Source organism: Pecten maximus, chromosome 5, assembly GCF_902652985.1.
Source record: "Pecten maximus chromosome 5, xPecMax1.1, whole genome shotgun sequence".
NCBI lineage: Eukaryota > Metazoa > Mollusca > Bivalvia > Pectinida > Pectinidae > Pecten > Pecten maximus.
The window spans coordinates 24,082,652-24,101,582 of record NC_047019.1 but is presented as its reverse complement, the minus strand read 5'-3'; the positions used below and the strand labels follow the sequence as shown (position 1 = coordinate 24,101,582).

The following is an 18,931-nucleotide window of genomic DNA, read 5'->3' as shown; positions in this document are numbered from 1 at the left end:
ACACGTAAAATTGTCGTCAGTCGTGTTTAAATTTTCAGGCTAATTTGCAGAAAAAGAATTCCTAAATGATATGCCTTCATCCTAATGTATTCCCTGATGTGGGAGTTGACGACAACCCTCCACTCCATTCATAGTGATGCTTATGTATTCATTAATGTGGGAGTTAACGACAAGCCCCCACTCCATTGATAGTGATCCTTATGTACTCCCTAATGTGGGAGTTAACGACAAGCCCCCACTCCATTGATAGTGATCCTTATGTATTCATTGATGTGGGAGTTAACGACAAGCCCCCACTCCATTGATAGTGATCCTTATGTACTCCCTAATGTGGGAGTCAACGACAAGCCCCCACTCCATTGATAGTGATCCTTATGTATTCATTGATGTGGGAGAGAACGACAAGCCCCCACTCTATTGATAGTGATTCTTATGTATTCATTAATGTGGGAGTGAACGACAAGCCCCCACTCCATTGATAGTGATCCTTATGTACTCCCTAATGTGGGAGTTAACGACAAGCCCCCACTCCATTGATAGTGATCCTTATGTATTCATTGATGTGGGAGTTAACGACAAGCCCCCACTCCATTGATAGTGATCCTTATGTATTCATTGATGTGGGAGAGAACGACAAGCCCCCACTCCATTGATAGTGATCCTTATGTATTCATTGATGTGGGAGAGAACGACAAGCCCCCACTCCATTGATAGTGATCCTTATGTATTCATTGATGTGGGAGAGAACGACAAGCCCCCACTCTATTGATAGTGATCCTTATGTACTCCCTAATGTGGGAGTTAACGACAAGCCCCCACTCCATTGATAGTGATCCTTATGTATTCCCTAATGTGGGAGTTAACGACAAGCCCCCACTCCATTGATAGTGATCCTTATGTATTCCCTAATGTGGGAGTGAACGACAAGCCCCCATTCCATTGATAGTGATCCTTATGTATTCATTAATGTGGGAGTTAACGACAAGCCCCCATTCCATTGATAGTGATCCTTATGTATTCATTAATGTGGGAGTTAACGACAAGCCCCCACTCCATTGGAAGTGATCCTTATGTACTCCCTAATGTGGGAGTTAACGACAAGCCCCCACTCCATTGATAGTGATCCTTATGTATTCATTAATGTGGGAGTGAACGACAAGTCCCCACTCCATTGATAGTGATCCTTATGTATTCATTAATGTGGGAGTGAACAACAAGCCCTCATTCCATTGATAGTGATCATTATGTATTCATTAATGTGGGAGTGAACGACAAGCCCCCATTCCATTGATAGTGATCATTATGTATTCATTAATGTGGGAGTGAACGACAAGCCCCCATTCCATTGATAGTGATCCTTATGTATTCATTAATGTGGGAGTGAACAACAAGCCCCCACTCCATTGATAGTGATCCTTATGTATTCATTAATGTGGGAGTGAACAACAAGCCCCCACTCCATTGATAGTGATCATTATGTATTCATTAATGTGGGAGTGAACAACAAGCCCTCATTCCATTGATAGTGATCAATATGTATTCATTAATGTGGGAGTGAACAACAAGCCCCCACTCCATTGATAGTGATCATTATGTATTCATTAATGTGGGAGTGAACGACAAGCCCCCATTCCATTGATAGTGATCCTTATGTATTCATTAATGTGGGAGTGAACGACAAGCCCCCACTCCATTGATAGTGATCCTTATGTACTCCCTAATGTGGGAGTTAACGACAAGCCCCCACTCCATTGATAGTGATTCTTATGTATTCCCTAATGTGGGGGTGAACGACAAGCCCCCATTCCATTGATAGTGATCCTTATGTATTCATTAATGTGGGAGTGAACGACAAGCCCCCACTCCATTGATAGTGATCCTTATGTACTCCCTAATGTGGGAGTTAACGACAAGCCCCCACTCCATTGATAGTGATCCTTATGTATTCATTGATGTGGGAGAGAACGACAAGCCCCCTCTCCATTGATAGTGATCCTTATGTATTCATTGATGTGGGAGAGAACGACAAGCCCCCTCTCCATTGATAGTGATCCTTATGTATTCATTAATGTGGGAGTGAACAACAAGCCCTCATTCCATTGATAGTGATCATTATGTATTCCCTAATGTGGGAGTGAACGACAAGCCCTCACTCCATTGGAAGTGATCCTTATGTACTCCCTAATGTGGGAGTTAACGACAAGCCCTCACTCCATTGAAAGTGATCCTTATGTATTCCCTGATGTGGGAGTGAACGACAAGCCCTCACTCCATTGAAAGTGATCCTTATGTATTCCCTGATGTGGGAGTGAACGACAAGCCCCCACTCCATTGATAGTGATCCTTATACACTCCCTAATGTGGGAGTTAACGACAAGTCCCCACTCCATTGAAAGTGATCCTTATGTATTCCCTGATGTGGGAGTTAACGACAAGCCCCCACTCTATTGATAGTGATCCTTATGTACTCCCTAATGTGGGAGTTAACGACAAGTCCCCACTCCATTGAAAGTGATCCTTATGTACTCCCTGATGTGGGAGTTAACGACAAGCCCCCACTCCATTGATAGTGATCCTTATGTATTCATTGATGTGGGAGTGAACGACAAGCCCCCACTCTATTGATAGTGATCCTTATGTACTCCCTAATGTGGGAGTTAACGACAAGCCCCCACTCCATTGATAGTGATCCTTATGTATTCATTGATGTGGGAGTGAACGACAAGCCCCCACTCTATTGATAGTGATCCTTATGTACTCCCTAATGTGGGAGTTAACGACAAGCCCCCACTCCATTGATAGTGATCCTTATGTATTCATTGATGTGGGAGTGAACGACAAGCCCCCACTCTATTGATAGTGATCCTTATGTACTCCCTAATGTGGGAGTTAACGACAAGCCCCCACTCCATTGGAAGTGATCCTTATGTACTCCCTAATGTGGGAGTTAACGACAAGCCCTCACTCCATTGGAAGTGATCCTTATGTACTCCCTAATGTGGGAGTTAACGACAAGCCCCCACTCCATTGGAAGTGATCCTTATGTACTCCCTAATGTGGGAGTTAACGACAAGCCCCCACTCCATTGATAGTGATCCTTATGTACTCCCTAATGTGGGAGTTAACGAAAAGCCCTCATTCCATTGATAGTGATCCTTATGTACTCCCTGATGTGGGAGTGAACGACAAGCCCCCACTCCATTGATAGTGATCCTTATGTATTCCCTAATGTGGGAGTGAAGACAAGCCCCCACTCCATTGATAGTGATCCTTATGTATTCATTGATGTGGGAGAGAACGACAAGCCCCCACTCCATTGATAGTGATCCTTATGTACTCCCTAATGTGGGAGTTAACGACAAGCCCCCACGCCATTGATAGTGATCCTTATGTATTCCCTAATATGGGAGTTAACGACAAGCCCCCACTCTATTGAAAGTGATCCGTATGTATTCTCTGATGTGGGAGTGAACGACAAGCCCCCACTCCATTGAAAGTGATCCGTATGTATTCTCTGATGTGGGAGTGAACGACAAGCCCTCACTCCATTGATAGTGATCCTTATGTACTCCCTAATATGGGAGTTAACGACAAGCCCCCACTCCATTGATAGTGATCCTTATGTACTCCCTAATGTGGGAGTTAACGACAAGCCCCCACTCCATTGATAGTGATCCTTATACACTCCCTAATGTGGGAGTTAACGACAAGCCCTCACTCTATTGAAAGTTATCCTTATGTATTCCCTAATGTGGGAGTTAACGACAAGCCCTCACTCTATTGATAGTGATCCTTATACACTCCCTAATGTGAGAGTTAACGACAAGCCCCCACTCCATTGAAAGTTATCCTTATGTATTCCCTAATGTGAGAGTTAACGACAAGCCCCCATTCCATTGATAGTGATCCTTATGTACTCCCTAATGTGGGAGTTAACAACAAGCCCCCACTCCATTGATAGTGATCCTTATGTATTCCCTAATGTGGGAGTTAACGACAAGCCCCCACTCCATTGATAGTGATCCTTATGTATTCCCTGATCTCCATTGATAGTGATCCTTATGTATTCCCTGATGTGGGAGTTAACGACAAGCCCCCACTCCATTGATAGTGATCCTTATGTATTCATTAATGTGGGAGTTAACGACAAGCCCCCCACTCCATGATAGTGATCCTTATGTATTCCCTAATGTGGGAGTGAACGACAAGCCCCCACTCCATTGATAGTGATCCTTATGTATTCATTAATGTGGGAGTTAACGACAAGCCCCCACTCCATTGATAGTGATCCTTATGTATTCCCTAATGTGGGAGTTAACGACAAGCCCCCACTCCATTGATAGTGATCCTTATGTATTCCCTAATGTGGGAGTGAACGACAAGCCCCCACTCCATTGATAGTGAACGACAAGCCCCCACTCCATTGATAGTGATCCTTATGTATTCATTAATGTGGGAGTTAACGACAAGCCCCCACTCCATTGATAGTGATCCTTATGTACTCCCTAATGTTGGAGTTAACGACAAGCCCTCACTCTATTGAAAGTGATCCTTATGTATTCATTAATGTGGGAGTTAACGACAAGCCCCCACTCCATTGATAGTGATCCTTATGTATTCATTAATGTGGGAGTGAACGACAAGTCCCCACTCCATTGATAGTGATCCTTATGTACTCCCTAATGTGGGAGTTAACGACAAGCCCCCACTCTATTGATAGTGATCCTTATGTACTCCCTAATGTGGGAGTTAACGACAAGCCCCCATTCCATTGACAGTGATCCTGATATTTTATTTACAATGAAGAGGAAAAGTAAGGACACGTAATACAGACTTCATACTCAACAAGTCTACTTCACCGCCATGATATGATGACGTCCCGGGTTAGAGGAATGCCCACATAGACACTGAGTGACTTGTATATCTATTTGTGCAATGTTCATGCCAGTGACATAAACACTTGTCAGGTTAAACTTATATGTCACCACATCCGGTGGAGTAGAAGGAGGTTTCCGCCGTCGCGACATTTCAGTGTTGTTTAAATACCAGGGGTCAGTAATGCCGGTCAATACTGAATTCTTTATTGTTTAGCGTACAGGGACTAAATGGTATATTGTACTCAGCGCGGGACGTCATCGTACAAACTGTCACAATATCCATATAAATAACTTGTGGGAAAATAGTATATCGTGTCACGTTTTTATTTATATCAGAATATTTGATAATTTATCAATACACAAAACTACAAATGGCAATCAACAAAGTAAGTTCTGAAGGGATTGGGAAAAAATCCAGAGAAATGCTACACAATAACGAAACCTCATTCTAATTCAAAATCTATAAAACGAGTTCAAAAAGATATATGCTTTATGTACAACACAAGATTGAGCGATGTGTGAAAATTGAAATGTTAATTACCAACAGGGTGACAAAAATCTTTGTGGAATTGAAGAACTTGAGGAGTGCTAGATGTTTCTACAGCGTCTCTAATTATTTAGTATATTATTTTGATGTTTTGACGGTTTACAAAAGCAAATAGAAAGCAAAGGATTATTACTAAGAATTCTCATTTAGACGTTTAGTAGTTACACTGTTGGGGACTCAACATAATTGCAAGAGTTGTCTCGCTTTGAAAGCGATAAGGAATATTTTCTTGATCATTACACAATTTAAGAACAGTTTTGGTTGATGATTATATACACTATGTACCTGGTTGTACATAAACATGTTTCATTTTGTTAAAAAATGTCAAACAGGCATGGACATTACAGCCGCTATATTATTGTAACAGGGTGCTCAGGCCTGCCACAGGTTATAAAAACTCCAAAATCATGGTTGGGTTACTAGTTTATTCTCCAAGAAAAAAAACCCTGTAAAAACATACAAATACAGTGTACACAATTTTAAAACTACAATTCACAATACCTAATGCGCTTTACATAACGATACATTTACAACCTCTTTTGACAATTTATACATATTTTCAGAGGATATACAAATGTACAATTTTAGACAATTAAACTACATAAAGTCCATAACAGCTATATTATACAGTTTACATATTACATTACAATTACCCTACACTAGAAATAACATACATACCCTATCCCTTGGACAGGGTTCCTCTCCCGATAGTGTATCGGGACTTGTAGACAATGTTTCTGATATATTATGAGCACACATGCATTCTGTTAATGAAAAGAAAGCCAAAAATGAATAACCTGCTTTAAGCTAACACTCAGTCACGTGACAACACATACATGACATACACGGACAACACGAGGTACATGTACAAGACGCGGGAATCTGAACATTACGTAAATGTAAGCACAAGACGCGGGAATACAAAACTTTTACAAACCAGACCTGATGCACAATAGGTAAGTACCTAATATGACAAACACATTTAAAAAACGATCTTCATTAACTTATTTTACAGCCAGGCAGTTAACCTATCTAAACAAGGACGTCCCCCTTTATTGGCTAAACGTACACTGTATGAGCAATCTATTCAAAATGAAGCAAGACGTTTATGCAGAAATCTTGACTCCGTGTGAGTTTCCCTTACATATGAAAATGAAGTTCATTTTCACACGCTTATAATTATTTACTCTACTTGGAATTTGTTACAGACTTAAAGGAATTAAACAATTTTTAACATCCTTAGAAATTCTATCTATAGCGGAGTCAAAAAGTGAATTGGCTTCGGAAAGTATAACGCTCAAATTACTGTTTTTGATTTAATTAGAACTTCATTAGCCATTGAATCCACTTACCGGTGACTCTCTGCTACACCCTTACCTTAAATCTCTAAAGGCGTTGGTGTCAGGGATATTGCTGTTTTTCAAGAGCGCTACACTCCTTTTAATACACGGGTACTTCATTTCCTTTACAATTTCTTCTTACCATCTCTGATAGAGTATTGTTAGCTTTTAATTTGAATTTAACCAATGTATAAATCATAACCATCCGTTTTATGTGTGCAACATAACCTTGACATTTATATTTTTATGATATAATTGTAATATAGATCAGTGTTTATTTCTCAATTTAGATGTTTTAGAATTTGTGTTAATAAAATGATACAAACATTGATATGCTTTTTAAAGCTTTCAATGCTTTAAATACCAAATCTGTTATATGACCCCTTTTAATTGATGTCAAAAAGCCTACAGGGTGTATGTACTGAATAAAATGGCGGAGCAAATATAGCTTTGGAAAGTCCATTTTGAAGAATCTTTTTGTAATTCTTCTTCGTTCTCATGAGGTGTCCGATAACCTCCTGTGTGGCCCGAGAAGTTTTGTTTATTTGAGACAAGTCACTACAAAGTTAAAACATTTCTGCCATTCCTATGTCGGGTTCCCTATCAATGATGGTGAACATTAAATGATAGATTGATTTCATTCATTAAACTATAATTAACTAACTTCCTGTAGGAAAAGCATACCCACTTACCTACTTGTCTTTCAGGCATTGATATATTCGGCGTGTCATATTTACGTCTGATATTGACTTTAGAATTAATATTGTATTTTGATCTGTTTCATTATGCAGTAGAACTCTACCTTTGTTGACAAGTGAGACAACCTTGCGTCTACGATGTGAGTTCTGTTTCTATAATATTTACCCTTTGTTATAACCAGTCCTTCTGTATGTGTAAATGTAGGTTTTTTTTTCAAATGATCGTCGGAAGTAAATTAGCTGAAAGGACACATAGCACATTGATATTGTTACATTTATCTTTCTATCCTAGATTTTGTTCGATATTATGCTAAATACATAGATATTCTATGTAAGCTATCACTTTTAATCTAAGTCGTCTATATATATTCTGTGATTTGCATTGTTTGGTTGTTTAACATGTTGTTTTCGGTTTTTATAAGGTTGGTACAGTATACCATCTGTTAATGTACAAATGACGGTGTTTACTCTTTAATGGAAATTGAAAGAATCATACAGAATAAATTCACATTCTTTTCTAAAATGTTTTTTAATATGTATTTGTCTGTTACATGTATAGGTAGTAAATATCTAAATAGTATTATGTGGGAAGTAGGATCAATCACACACGAATTACAGTATGCAATTGTTGTTAAACTATTGAGTAACTTGTTACTATTAATATTTATGTTGTATAGACAGATACTTATCTAATCAAGTTATTCATGTGTACCGGTTTCACCTTTTTTGTTTTAACTTAAGACGATTTTATTTTTGTACGTGGAGCATTGACGATTTTATATTTTAAGATGAACTTTGTCGATTTTATATTTTGTGATGAACTTTGTCGATTTTTTTTATTTTAAGGTGAACTTTGACGATTTCATATTTTGTGATGAGCTTTGTCGTTTTTACATTTTGTGATAAGCTTTGACAATATTATATTTTGTGATGAGCTTTGACGATTTCATACTTCGTGATGAGCTTTGTCGATTGTACATTTTGTGATGAGCTTTGACCATTTCATACTAAGTGACGAGCTTTGACCATTTTTTTTTGTATATTGGGCTCTAAGTATTTTATTATCATCATTGTAACAACATAGCGTTTCGAGGTTGATGAATATTAGGCATTAGGACTTAATTGACAAAACAATCTATTCCCTTGTGCTATATGAAACCAGATGCTAGTTCTGTTGACCACCTTAGTTCTCATTTTGAGGTGTGATTTAACCCGAATTTGACCTAGATATACATGGTGGGGTGTCCTCGATGTAGCGAATGACGCTCACCCTTTCGAAACACATGGTCTTAATTTCCTTGTACGTTTTAAATGGTCTTCATACAAATCTTTATTCCCCCCCCCCCCCCCCCCCCCCCCCCCCCTATTTTGCCATCGATTTTGAGTTAGAATAACGGTTACGTTTGCATATCGTAATCGTATTCTATGTGGAGGTAGGACGAATTCATTATCATGTTTCGTGTATCAGGATTCTGTCCGGTACCGGTATACACTTATTGTTTATTTGACCTGATATAAAAATAGATACTAACATCTCGTATGGGTTTTATATCTTGATCTGTCTACATAATACATTTTGAAGATACAGGATGCATCTGAAATGCAAGATGTAAAAGGTAGAGATATCGGTTGTAACGTAGTCAAATAAATTTCAATTGATAATATTTTTATCTTTTTCCTGGAACTGTTTCTTTTTATTTTATCCAGGAAAAGTGCTAAAATGAGTATACCAAAATCTAAGAAGAAAATACGGTTTGGTTACAGTGTCAATAATATAAATTTGAAAAAAACTTAAACAATTACAAACAACAGATGTTCTATTATATTTTTATAACATTTTTATTATTTCATAAACATGTACATCAATTAACAGGTTGAGCATGGTAATCGTGATCAAATTTACAAGGGGTGTCATTTATTGCACATATATTTGCGAACTTATTACCATTAAAGGAACATATAACAATTTGTGTAGCGCAGTACTAGCTAAAAATGCATACTTTGCTACACATATTCAATATATTAAAATCTTTGACATCTGACCATTGAAAATAGGAACGAAACATGTTTATGTGGTATGTAGTACTAGTGTGCGAAATAATACCGTGAGATATAATATGATAAACATAAAATTACTTCTCGTTAATTTGATACTTTCAACATTGATATGATATATTGGGTATCTACCATGCACATTTAAAACGTTACATGATGTATACTTCAAACCACTAGGCAAACCTAGTATTCGAGTTAACTTGTATCATATTTGTATATAACCTATCGCTGTGACGCATGATGAATGGGTTGGCTTTGTTCACCTTTGCCGCATTGCTTGTGGACTGAGTCAGATCATCCTTAGCTTTGGTTTTGAAGTGTGTACCTTGGTATGTGATATGTGATAGTGTTTTGACTTGTTAACATCGAATTTTAATTTGTCATTTGATCAGGAGAAAGCTCGGGGCTAACTTCAGTAGATTCAATTCACTACATAACCTTTTTCACAGAACGCAAAGTCGAACATGACAAAGACCGATCGTGCTCAGAAATGTCTGTGATAGATTGTAATGGTAGTCTACTATTAAAGACGCAAGCAAACAAGACCAAATGTAGCATGTTGACACAAACTTTAAAGACAGAATTCCTCGACTACACCATAAGCCTGGCATATATTGGCCAACAGTTTACTTTCTTATGCTATTTTGTTGCATTCGAAAAATGATATTTTATTCCAATTCAATGATTGTAAGAGATATCATTGCAAAACTCCTAATTAATGCTTAATAACCTGATTTTTCTCGTCATTTCCGAAAGCGTTAGAATATTTGCCGAGCGTGTGGCTGTAGCCGTTGAAAAAAAACCCACATAATTACATTTCCTAACTGCTTCATCTTAAACACACTGTCTGAGCTCATATTATCAACTTGTTAGAAATGTTGGTTGCGTACTATATATTATAGATGTCAGAATAAGAATTCGTATTTCGTTTTCTCGTGCGATTTCCACAAAATAATTCTAAAAAAAGGACAAGAATTTAATAGATATGTCGTTTTGATATGAATGGAATCATGCATTATTTGACTAGGGATTGTATGAACAATTTGCAGTGTAAATCATGATAATTTGGTTGGGAATATACCAAATATAATTAATTATGTGTAAACGATACATCAACAATATTACCTGAAATGAACAATGAGCACTAATGAGAATTACGAACAATGATAATGACATTGTCTTTAAAAGTCAGAGGATTTGAACATATCTATCAGTAGACGTTCAATAGGGATGGATCCGATTGTCTTTCTGAAGAAGAGGTCGGCGATAGTGCTTCCGGTTATGGCTTTCAGGGTTGGGAGAAGTAGCAACAGCTTCCCGAATCTGAATGGCTGCGTGGGGTATGTAACCTGTATGTATTTACTCAGAGTCAATTGTGCTTGGTCCTGTAGTGCCGCCACGGTGTGGAAGTCTCTCAGTGTTTTCACATCTGCTGATGTTGATGAGGGAAATGCTGAAATGGACGAAATGAAAATACGTTTTTTTATATTTTAGAGAAATTCTATAGCAATAGATAATATCAGGAATGAATATGAAAGTAACTGATTTAGATTGATTTTAATGTGATATTATACTTTATTTACATGCGACTAAGGCTTTCACATACTTATAGACATGTACAGGCTCAATATTCATCAATATTCCTTAACGTATATAAATTCCTTGATTGATAAAAATCAGTTGGAATGCATTTTATGATTTAAATGAAAATGTTAATTAAATTATATTCCTTAAATTCTGCAAGTTTTCCTTTGAAATTTAAACTTAATTTTCTCAACTTAAAGAACACTGGTGGAGCCGGGCCCGGATCAATACACCTGTACTGTTTTGCTTTAAACGTTTGCCTTTCTTTTCTTTAAATAAATAACTGTTTTAACTCTCCCTCTACTTCCGTATACAGTAGTGATTGTTCAGAAAGCCCACTAAATGTCCATAAAAAATTGTTACCTGTTTTGAACAGAACTATTCCCTTCAGGCAGGCAAACTCCGTAGGATCAACTTGCAAGGATTTGAATTTTGAAAGGATTTCCTGAAATGCTCTTAACTCTGTCATTATATTGACAACTTGCTCAGCTGGAGATTCATCTGTGTTAATACCTAAACGAAAAAATCAACAAAGTCTTATAATCTGTTATTGGCAGGATACCTATCCTGTGATACATCAAACAACTTAAAAAGGAAAGTCTGTTAGAAAAAGACATTAGGTACAACTGTAGCATGTTTCAGTGAGCTGTTCTAGACTGATGATTTACGCAATGTTGTATATTTTATATTCAACTTATGTTCTATCAGTAATAACAAAATATCAAATTGTTTACCTGCAGCAGTTAATAACGGCCCAGCTTCAAATGGCATCTGGAACTGTGCTGCTCCGAGGACAAACAACTCCCGCCATCCCTCCTCTAGAAGTAGTAACTGGTCTCTATAGGGTAAGCCCAAAAATGCGGGAACATTCTTTGTCCATTTTACGCTCATAAATAAAAGTCTAGCTGCAACCTCGCAAACAGCCTCTGGATTACTGGAATAGGCCTGCATAATTTCTTGTGGGTACTAAAATAAAAACAAATCACATGTCAGTAATTATCATATCCACAACAGAAATATTGTCCTCAGATTTTATACTGTAGAAGCGTCGTTTATTATAATGTGAAGTACCATCAGACATCGGGTGTCGTTATTGCACCCATGTAATGAAAAGTTGAATTTCTTATTTAATGACTATATTAGATGCTTCACGTTAGTTTAAAATTGCAATTCACGGCCTTATCTAGCTTTATCAGCTTTTTCGATAAAGTTATATATCTGTATGTAAGAAGACTTATATCCTGTTCCTCTAAATAAATAAAGTGTATATTTCTAGATAAGAATATATGAAGCTTATATAATATACCTTAGCGGTGGGGTGACATAGAAGACCGGATGAGGTTGGAGAAACAGGAGAAGGTGGCCCTGTAGCACTAATCGTGGTGATGCCGTCTGCTACCGGCTCTACATTTAGACAACCTGTCAGATAGGGGGGCCGGAATGGAGAATGGGTGATATAACCACCATACTCGCTTGTCTCCTTTAGGTACATGGCCACCTGGCGACGTATTGTTGAATTGCGAGGTCCTCTCTCATGCTGAACAGCTGTAAAATATATTGTTTATGTAAATATAAACAATGCGTATAGTTGTTAAAAAACATAAAAATAATATTTAATGGGAATATGACTCAAGACATATAATGGTATTAAGAAATGCCATTATGAAGTCTGCTCATCGTTTTTTGATGAAAAACGGTTCTAGTATATAAGTTATATATATATGTAATAATTTATATATAGTAATATCGGTAATACAAAAACAAACTGACCATCTTTATTCATTCCCGCGTCCATACATTTCCCAAGCCTGCATGCTCGACACTGGTTCCTGTGAGTCTTGTCCACGGGACATCGACCTTGACCTCTTGATTTGCATATGTACTGTCTATTGCGTCTGATAGATCTCTGTGGCACACAAAAATGATAAAACTTAAAATGATAATAGAACAACCGATAAAACACTACAGGACAATGACAATTGTCTTAGAATAATATTAATGTATATTCAGTGACTTCTAGGGTATACAGAGAAGTAACTTTGGAAAAGTAAAGTTAATTGTCAAACTACACGAAATTCAAACACAACATCTCTAATCGTCGTCAATGTGTACTTAGTATTATATCGTAGAAATGATTTTATATGTCTGACTAAATCCATCCCTTTTATACGTCACTCTTTGTTGTTGTCCTGTGCGAACATTTCACGACTGGTGGTCATACTCAAAGGTCAACGATATCAATGACTGTATTTATATTTGCCAATGTGCACATGAATAGTGTCAAACAGAGAGGAGGATTATTATACAGATCCGTTGTCAAACAAGAATATAACATTTTAACAAACCGTGATTTTATAAAAAGGAACAAAAGAAGAAATATTGATTCAAGTGATTGACCTATGTTTACCGGGCATCAGTAGAACGTTTGAAATATATTGTCAAATAGTGCCAAACTTGTAAGAAGTGAACATCCAATTATACAAACAGCTAGCAGTTTGTTTAAGCATATTGTTATCCTTTCCGCTGGTCAAAAATGAACATTTGTGTGGTCTTTTTTCTTAGTTAAGTGCGGGCCGTGTTTGATGTGACTAGTTTAAACTGTATTAGAGGCTATAGAAAATCGTCAGGTAAACTTAACGAAGATATGCGGATTTATGTTCAAAACACACGGCTTAGACTCTGACACGTGTCGTCTTAATCGATCGGATGATTTTGAGATGTGTTAAGCGACCTCGAAAATATGTGGTAGACGAGTCTTTGTAGTCAGAATGTCGTAAGTCGGTGATTAAGTCTGATCAGGATGTAAGTGACAACACTTTCCAGGTATCGGTATCTCTCACTCATGCTTAGATAGCATAATTCATTTACATAATCTATTAAAAACTTTGATTTTTGTAATACAATTAGTAAATAAAATGATTCATTGTGTATGTCATAAGCTTACGGTTCATATCAAATATATATTAAGTAAATGTTGTGTGTAGATATAACCATAATTCATAATGTCTGCTACAACATCAAGTTGACAAAGGAACGAGTATAGACGATTGTGTATTATGATGGGCTATATATCCTTTATATTTTTGACTCATATCAAGGTAGTCAAGTGGATCTGCTGTTGTAGAAGGACACATATGATCTGTGATTGGCATTATAGGGGATTAGATGTCGTGGATGTTACCTCTGTGTTAAAACTCGGGTATAATCATAATAGTGTAAAGTTAATCGCCATTCCTGTAAGTCTAGACATAAAACTATTGTACCTTTGGAATACATATATGTATATCTATCTTTCACAAGTACGGAAACTGGCATTTTATTTCTCCTATTATATCAGAATATTACCAAACTAAACAAAAATTATCACGTTCCTATCAATTATCTTCTTTTTTTAATAATTGGAATACACGTTTTATAACAAACTTTTAATTCTACACATTCGGTATTACATATAGTTTTTTGATACATTAGTTTTAGCAAATGTAACTCAAACGGAACCACCAATCTAAGATTTTGATGCCGCATTTAAACAAAACGACGGCTGCATGTGTTAATGAGAGCGAGGTGTCGTTTTATGCACGCTACGTGAATTTGTCTAGAGAAGAAATACATAAAATAAAAAGGCGTCGTCGCCTCCTGCAGTGACTGCGGGACTCACCAGGTGGTCACTTCCGGTATAACTAAGGTATTACGGGAAAATATCGTGACAATATCGTTTGGACAATACATGCAAACGCTAACCTCAATCCGATTTAACATTAATGGAAACTGGGAAACACGAAAAGGACATCGGAAAGTGAAATTGGATTGCCTATCCGCGGAGTCGTATAATATTTCAAAGTCAATTATAAAAGATAAATATTTAAGACTTCTCGACAGCTGTAAAGTATTTGGACGGAAGATATAAAGACAACGCTAGTCAGTAAATCCCGCGTTAATTATAGAACACAGCACACGATCAATTATAGTATTGTTTCTCCTGTAATTAACACTTAATCATTAGAGGAAAATCAACACGCAAATCTTAAGATGGGTTAGATTGAAATTATCACACCTTGAGTTGTTGCTAAGGTAATTTTATATTGTCTAGTTGATAAGAAAATATATTATACCTATGAAGCAAATCGTGATAATTATAACTGAGAATATAACCTACCTTGAAGAATCCAGCACACCTGGAAAGACAAACGGATGATATATAGTAAATGAAATTAACGTACATACAACAATGTTAAATATAAATTGTTCTAAAAAGAATGAAATAATTTTGACTCGTAAAATGATGTACCTTGCATATCACTCATTATTTGTGAATTTTATTTTTCAGTTTAAAAAATATTAGCACTCTAAGACTAAACCAAAAGATTTGAAGTACCTACCCATCGCAGGCGTATATTCCGTAGTGTTTGCCGGAGGAATGGTCCTGACATACGACACATGGGATATCTGTCAGGATCCTACCTGGAATTACAATAGACATTGTTTTTATGCCAGAACATAATTTATTATTAACGAAAATATTGTACAATGATATTTACTAGCTTATAATTATTTTGAAAAAATGTATAACAAAAATTTAACGAATTATTTTAGATTCAGCGAGGAATTATTAGAAATGCAATTTATTACATAAACGTAAGTAATTTGATGATTGATTTGTATGTTAGCAAACCCTCCAGCCCATCTGTTTTACTCTGTTTGCTTCCTAAGAGTCTTTGATCTAACTCCAGGAGTGACACACAAACGTAAGGGTAAGTACCTGTACGACAGGTAACCTGGCTTCGCTGGCTCGCTAATCCAGCTCATATCCAATCAATAACATTAGATTAACTCCTTCACCTCTTTATTGTTTTATGGCGACACAAGTGGCCTTTCATTTGTTTTCCGAAATTTATTGACATTAAATCTTTTCTATCTTACAATACATATATACATATATATTATAAAGACATCTTCGAATGTTTTTTTTATAAAAGAAAGAGAACTATATCCCTTATTTGTGGTTTAGATATTGACAAACCGTTCCATAATTTTACATTTTCACACCATAAAGTAGAAAGTATTACAAGTATGGTTCATAAAATGTCAGTTTCTTATTTAAACTTTTTTGATAACTTCTTTCATCTTTTCTTTTTTCTCGCCTGTTCCTCTTCATACCTTTGACAACCTGTCATCTACCTGTTCCTATGTAATTAAGGATCACTTGTTTTCTCAATTAACAGTCTTATTTCCTCCCCTTTCCGGCTAGGTTCTTTATAGCAGACCTGACTTGCCGGAATGAGGCGACCGCCTAAGAAGTATAGCCGGTTAAATGTCCCCCAGACCCAATTAAGTTAAGCTAGGGCTTTGTAGTGTCCGATCCTGTTTGCATGCAAATCGTGCATTTGCCTATCATGACAAAAGTTACACGAAGCCTACGCAAATAAATCAGCACAACAACAGGAAGAACGTTACGAAACACACTGTCCCTCAGGTATTGGTAAGCTGGTCATGGCATTTTAAACGTTTCAGATTCTTAACCTTTTGATATAAAATATAACTTCTTGGATGTGTCATCGCTGTCAGTAATTGGTCATGCCCTGTTGTTTACATTATGTCAATCCATGTTGTTTTACAGTTGTAAATACTGTTGCACTAAAATATATTGTCGATTAGTCAATATAAGATTTTGTACGTCTGAGTACGACATTTGGCTGAGGCTATCTTGTCTTACTTTATATATGTATATTTATATTTGAAAATATCGCATGTTATGAATTTTATTGAATATCTGTTGGAAATTATTAACATTTTGAAAAAAATTCTCTAATATGTGATATCACATTACTGTCATATCATTATAATCGAGATTTGTTTAATCAATCAAGTATATATATATACAATCATGGCAGCTTAATATTTCATCAAATCATCCCTCAAACAAAAGATCAAAATGATAACAAGGCAATATACCAAAAACGAATGTCATCGAAGGAAAATTAATAAAGATATAATCAACAGATAATTAGATGCTTACATACATGTATATACATACACGGAATGCAGCTAGTTGCATAACATTCTTAAGATATACAAATGTTTTCATCACATTACAAACATGATAGTTAGAGGCAGTACATGCTTTTAATGAAATTAAAGTAATAATAAAATAGTGAATATTTTAATACATATATATATTGAAACTTATCTCATTAACGAATACTGCATATTTTAATGTAAATGGTCTATTATGAATGTAAATTGTTAAAGCTGTAGGCAAGAGGCATTCAACATTTAAATCTGTTAGAATGTATATCCTCTAAAGTCATTAAGCTTATTTTCACTCAATGGATTTCATATTAAAGTTCCGATTGTAATATTTTAATTCCTTAACGGTGAAAAGAAATATTCCATGGCATTTATATTGTTTTTATTAATCATGCTTGAATATGTTAGATAAGAAAATAGACGCTATCTTGATATCAAAATGTTATTTTTAACAATCTGAAAGAAGCACAATTATATAAATAAGGTAAAGTATGTATGATATAAAAATGATAAAAAACCATTTAACTGTTTAACATCAAAAATGTTTGATATCTAAAATAAATCTAAATCAAATGAACAAAGAAAGGAATTATAAAATAATACTGTATTTACCGTTTCCAAATTAAACTTAGTTTATGAAGTTGTACAAAGTTATAAAATGTTCATACTTACTTGATATTCCAGAGACTTTGCTGCTCATCTTAAGTAATCTTAGACGTAGTTTTCTAGATACTAGTATTCAGTTTAACGTCACAGAATATGTTGTCAGTGAAGTCACACTATTAATGATACAGCTTTGTATCATACATTTAAGTCCATTTCCACAAAAGTTTTAAGACAACATTGTTGATTATTCACCACAGTGTAGCTATTTCTATTTCAATAACCTTATTTAAAACTTCACGGCCTGTTGACAATTATTATCTATAAATAACAATGTACAAAGTTTTCTTTATAGCGATAGAGACCTGTCAAGTGATGTGTCTATGTGACGTTCACTGTGTTTACACTTTTCACACTGGGTACTCGTATACGACTCCGCCTGTTATACAACGTAATGGAACAGCTAGGGAACCACCCGATTGGTTAATACAGAACAATGACTTAAGCTACAACGTCGATCCAAGGACATGGTTTCACCTGAGCGGGTGTCATGCAGGTAATGTTCGTTTGATGGACTGGCCGATCAATGGGACGGTCAATAATTCTACTTTGCCTGGACAGAGATCTCTCCACCCCTTTTTGCTTCTGTAATCATCCTTATATATGCATTGTCAGCTTATTGTTGAATTCAAATGGGCATAACCTGGTAAAGTATCAGTATTTTCTACGAAATTTTTCAACGATATCTTAAAATCTTTCATTATTGATATAGCACTAGTAATTTGCTGCTAATAAATCATATGAACAAATGGATATTGTTTGAACAAAATCGGACTATCGTACGATAGACTAACTATGCAATATATTGCGGGATTAAAACTAACTAAAAGTCACAGCAGGATGTCTCTCTCTTCGGCCTCTATTTCTAATTTATGCTACATGTGTTCTTCTAGAATTGACTATTGGTCAGATGGATGACCATTGGCTAATTCTGCCATACCCGTCACTCCTGGTTACCCACTCAATTGGACAGACATATAGTATGCGGTCAGTGATAATATGAAACGGTAAATGGATGGCCCGATCCCGACGTTAGGAATTAAGAATGATGTCATGTATGAGCAAAAATGATACTGGGAGTGTAGAGATAAACAATTTTTATATCAAGAAAATATCGTGTCAAGATGCTACTAATTTTCT

The 18,931-nt window shown here is 36.1% G+C and overlaps 1 protein-coding gene across 2 annotated transcripts; it reads right to left on the bottom strand.

Moving 5' to 3' along the window:
* Positions 1 to 10,080: 10,080 nt before the first annotated feature.
* LOC117327600 (nuclear receptor subfamily 2 group E member 1-like) lies at positions 10,081 to 18,271 on the bottom strand. 2 transcript variants are annotated; one of them, XM_033884653.1, is made up of 8 exons: positions 17,801 to 18,232; positions 15,481 to 15,562; positions 15,258 to 15,276; positions 12,872 to 13,007; positions 12,408 to 12,646; positions 11,836 to 12,067; positions 11,465 to 11,614; positions 10,081 to 10,970 (listed from the first exon to the last, which is right to left on the bottom strand). In XM_033884653.1, exons 1-8 carry the CDS (start codon positions 17,826 to 17,828, stop codon positions 10,699 to 10,701), a joined length of 1,158 nt encoding a protein of 385 aa, XP_033740544.1. In that variant the 5' UTR covers positions 17,829 to 18,232; the 3' UTR covers positions 10,081 to 10,698. The 2 variants fall into 2 exon arrangements, with proteins under 2 accessions (XP_033740544.1, XP_033740545.1); XM_033884654.1 differs by lacking the exon at positions 10,081 to 10,970 and adding an exon at positions 10,992 to 11,346 and having other exon boundaries at positions 11,392 to 11,614; positions 17,801 to 18,271.
* Positions 18,272 to 18,931: the final 660 nt, after the last annotated feature.

Coding starts and splice junctions, on each gene's coding strand:
- LOC117327600 (XM_033884653.1), bottom strand. CDS start 17,828: ATGAGCAGCAAAGTCTCTGGAATATCAA. Junction 15,563..17,800: donor CAAAGTCTCTGGAATATCAA/GTAAGTATGAAC, acceptor TTGTAATTCCAG/GTAGGATCCTGACAGATATC. Junction 12,068..12,407: donor TATGTCACCCCACCGCTAAG/GTATATTATATA, acceptor TTTTTATTTTAG/TACCCACAAGAAATTATGCA.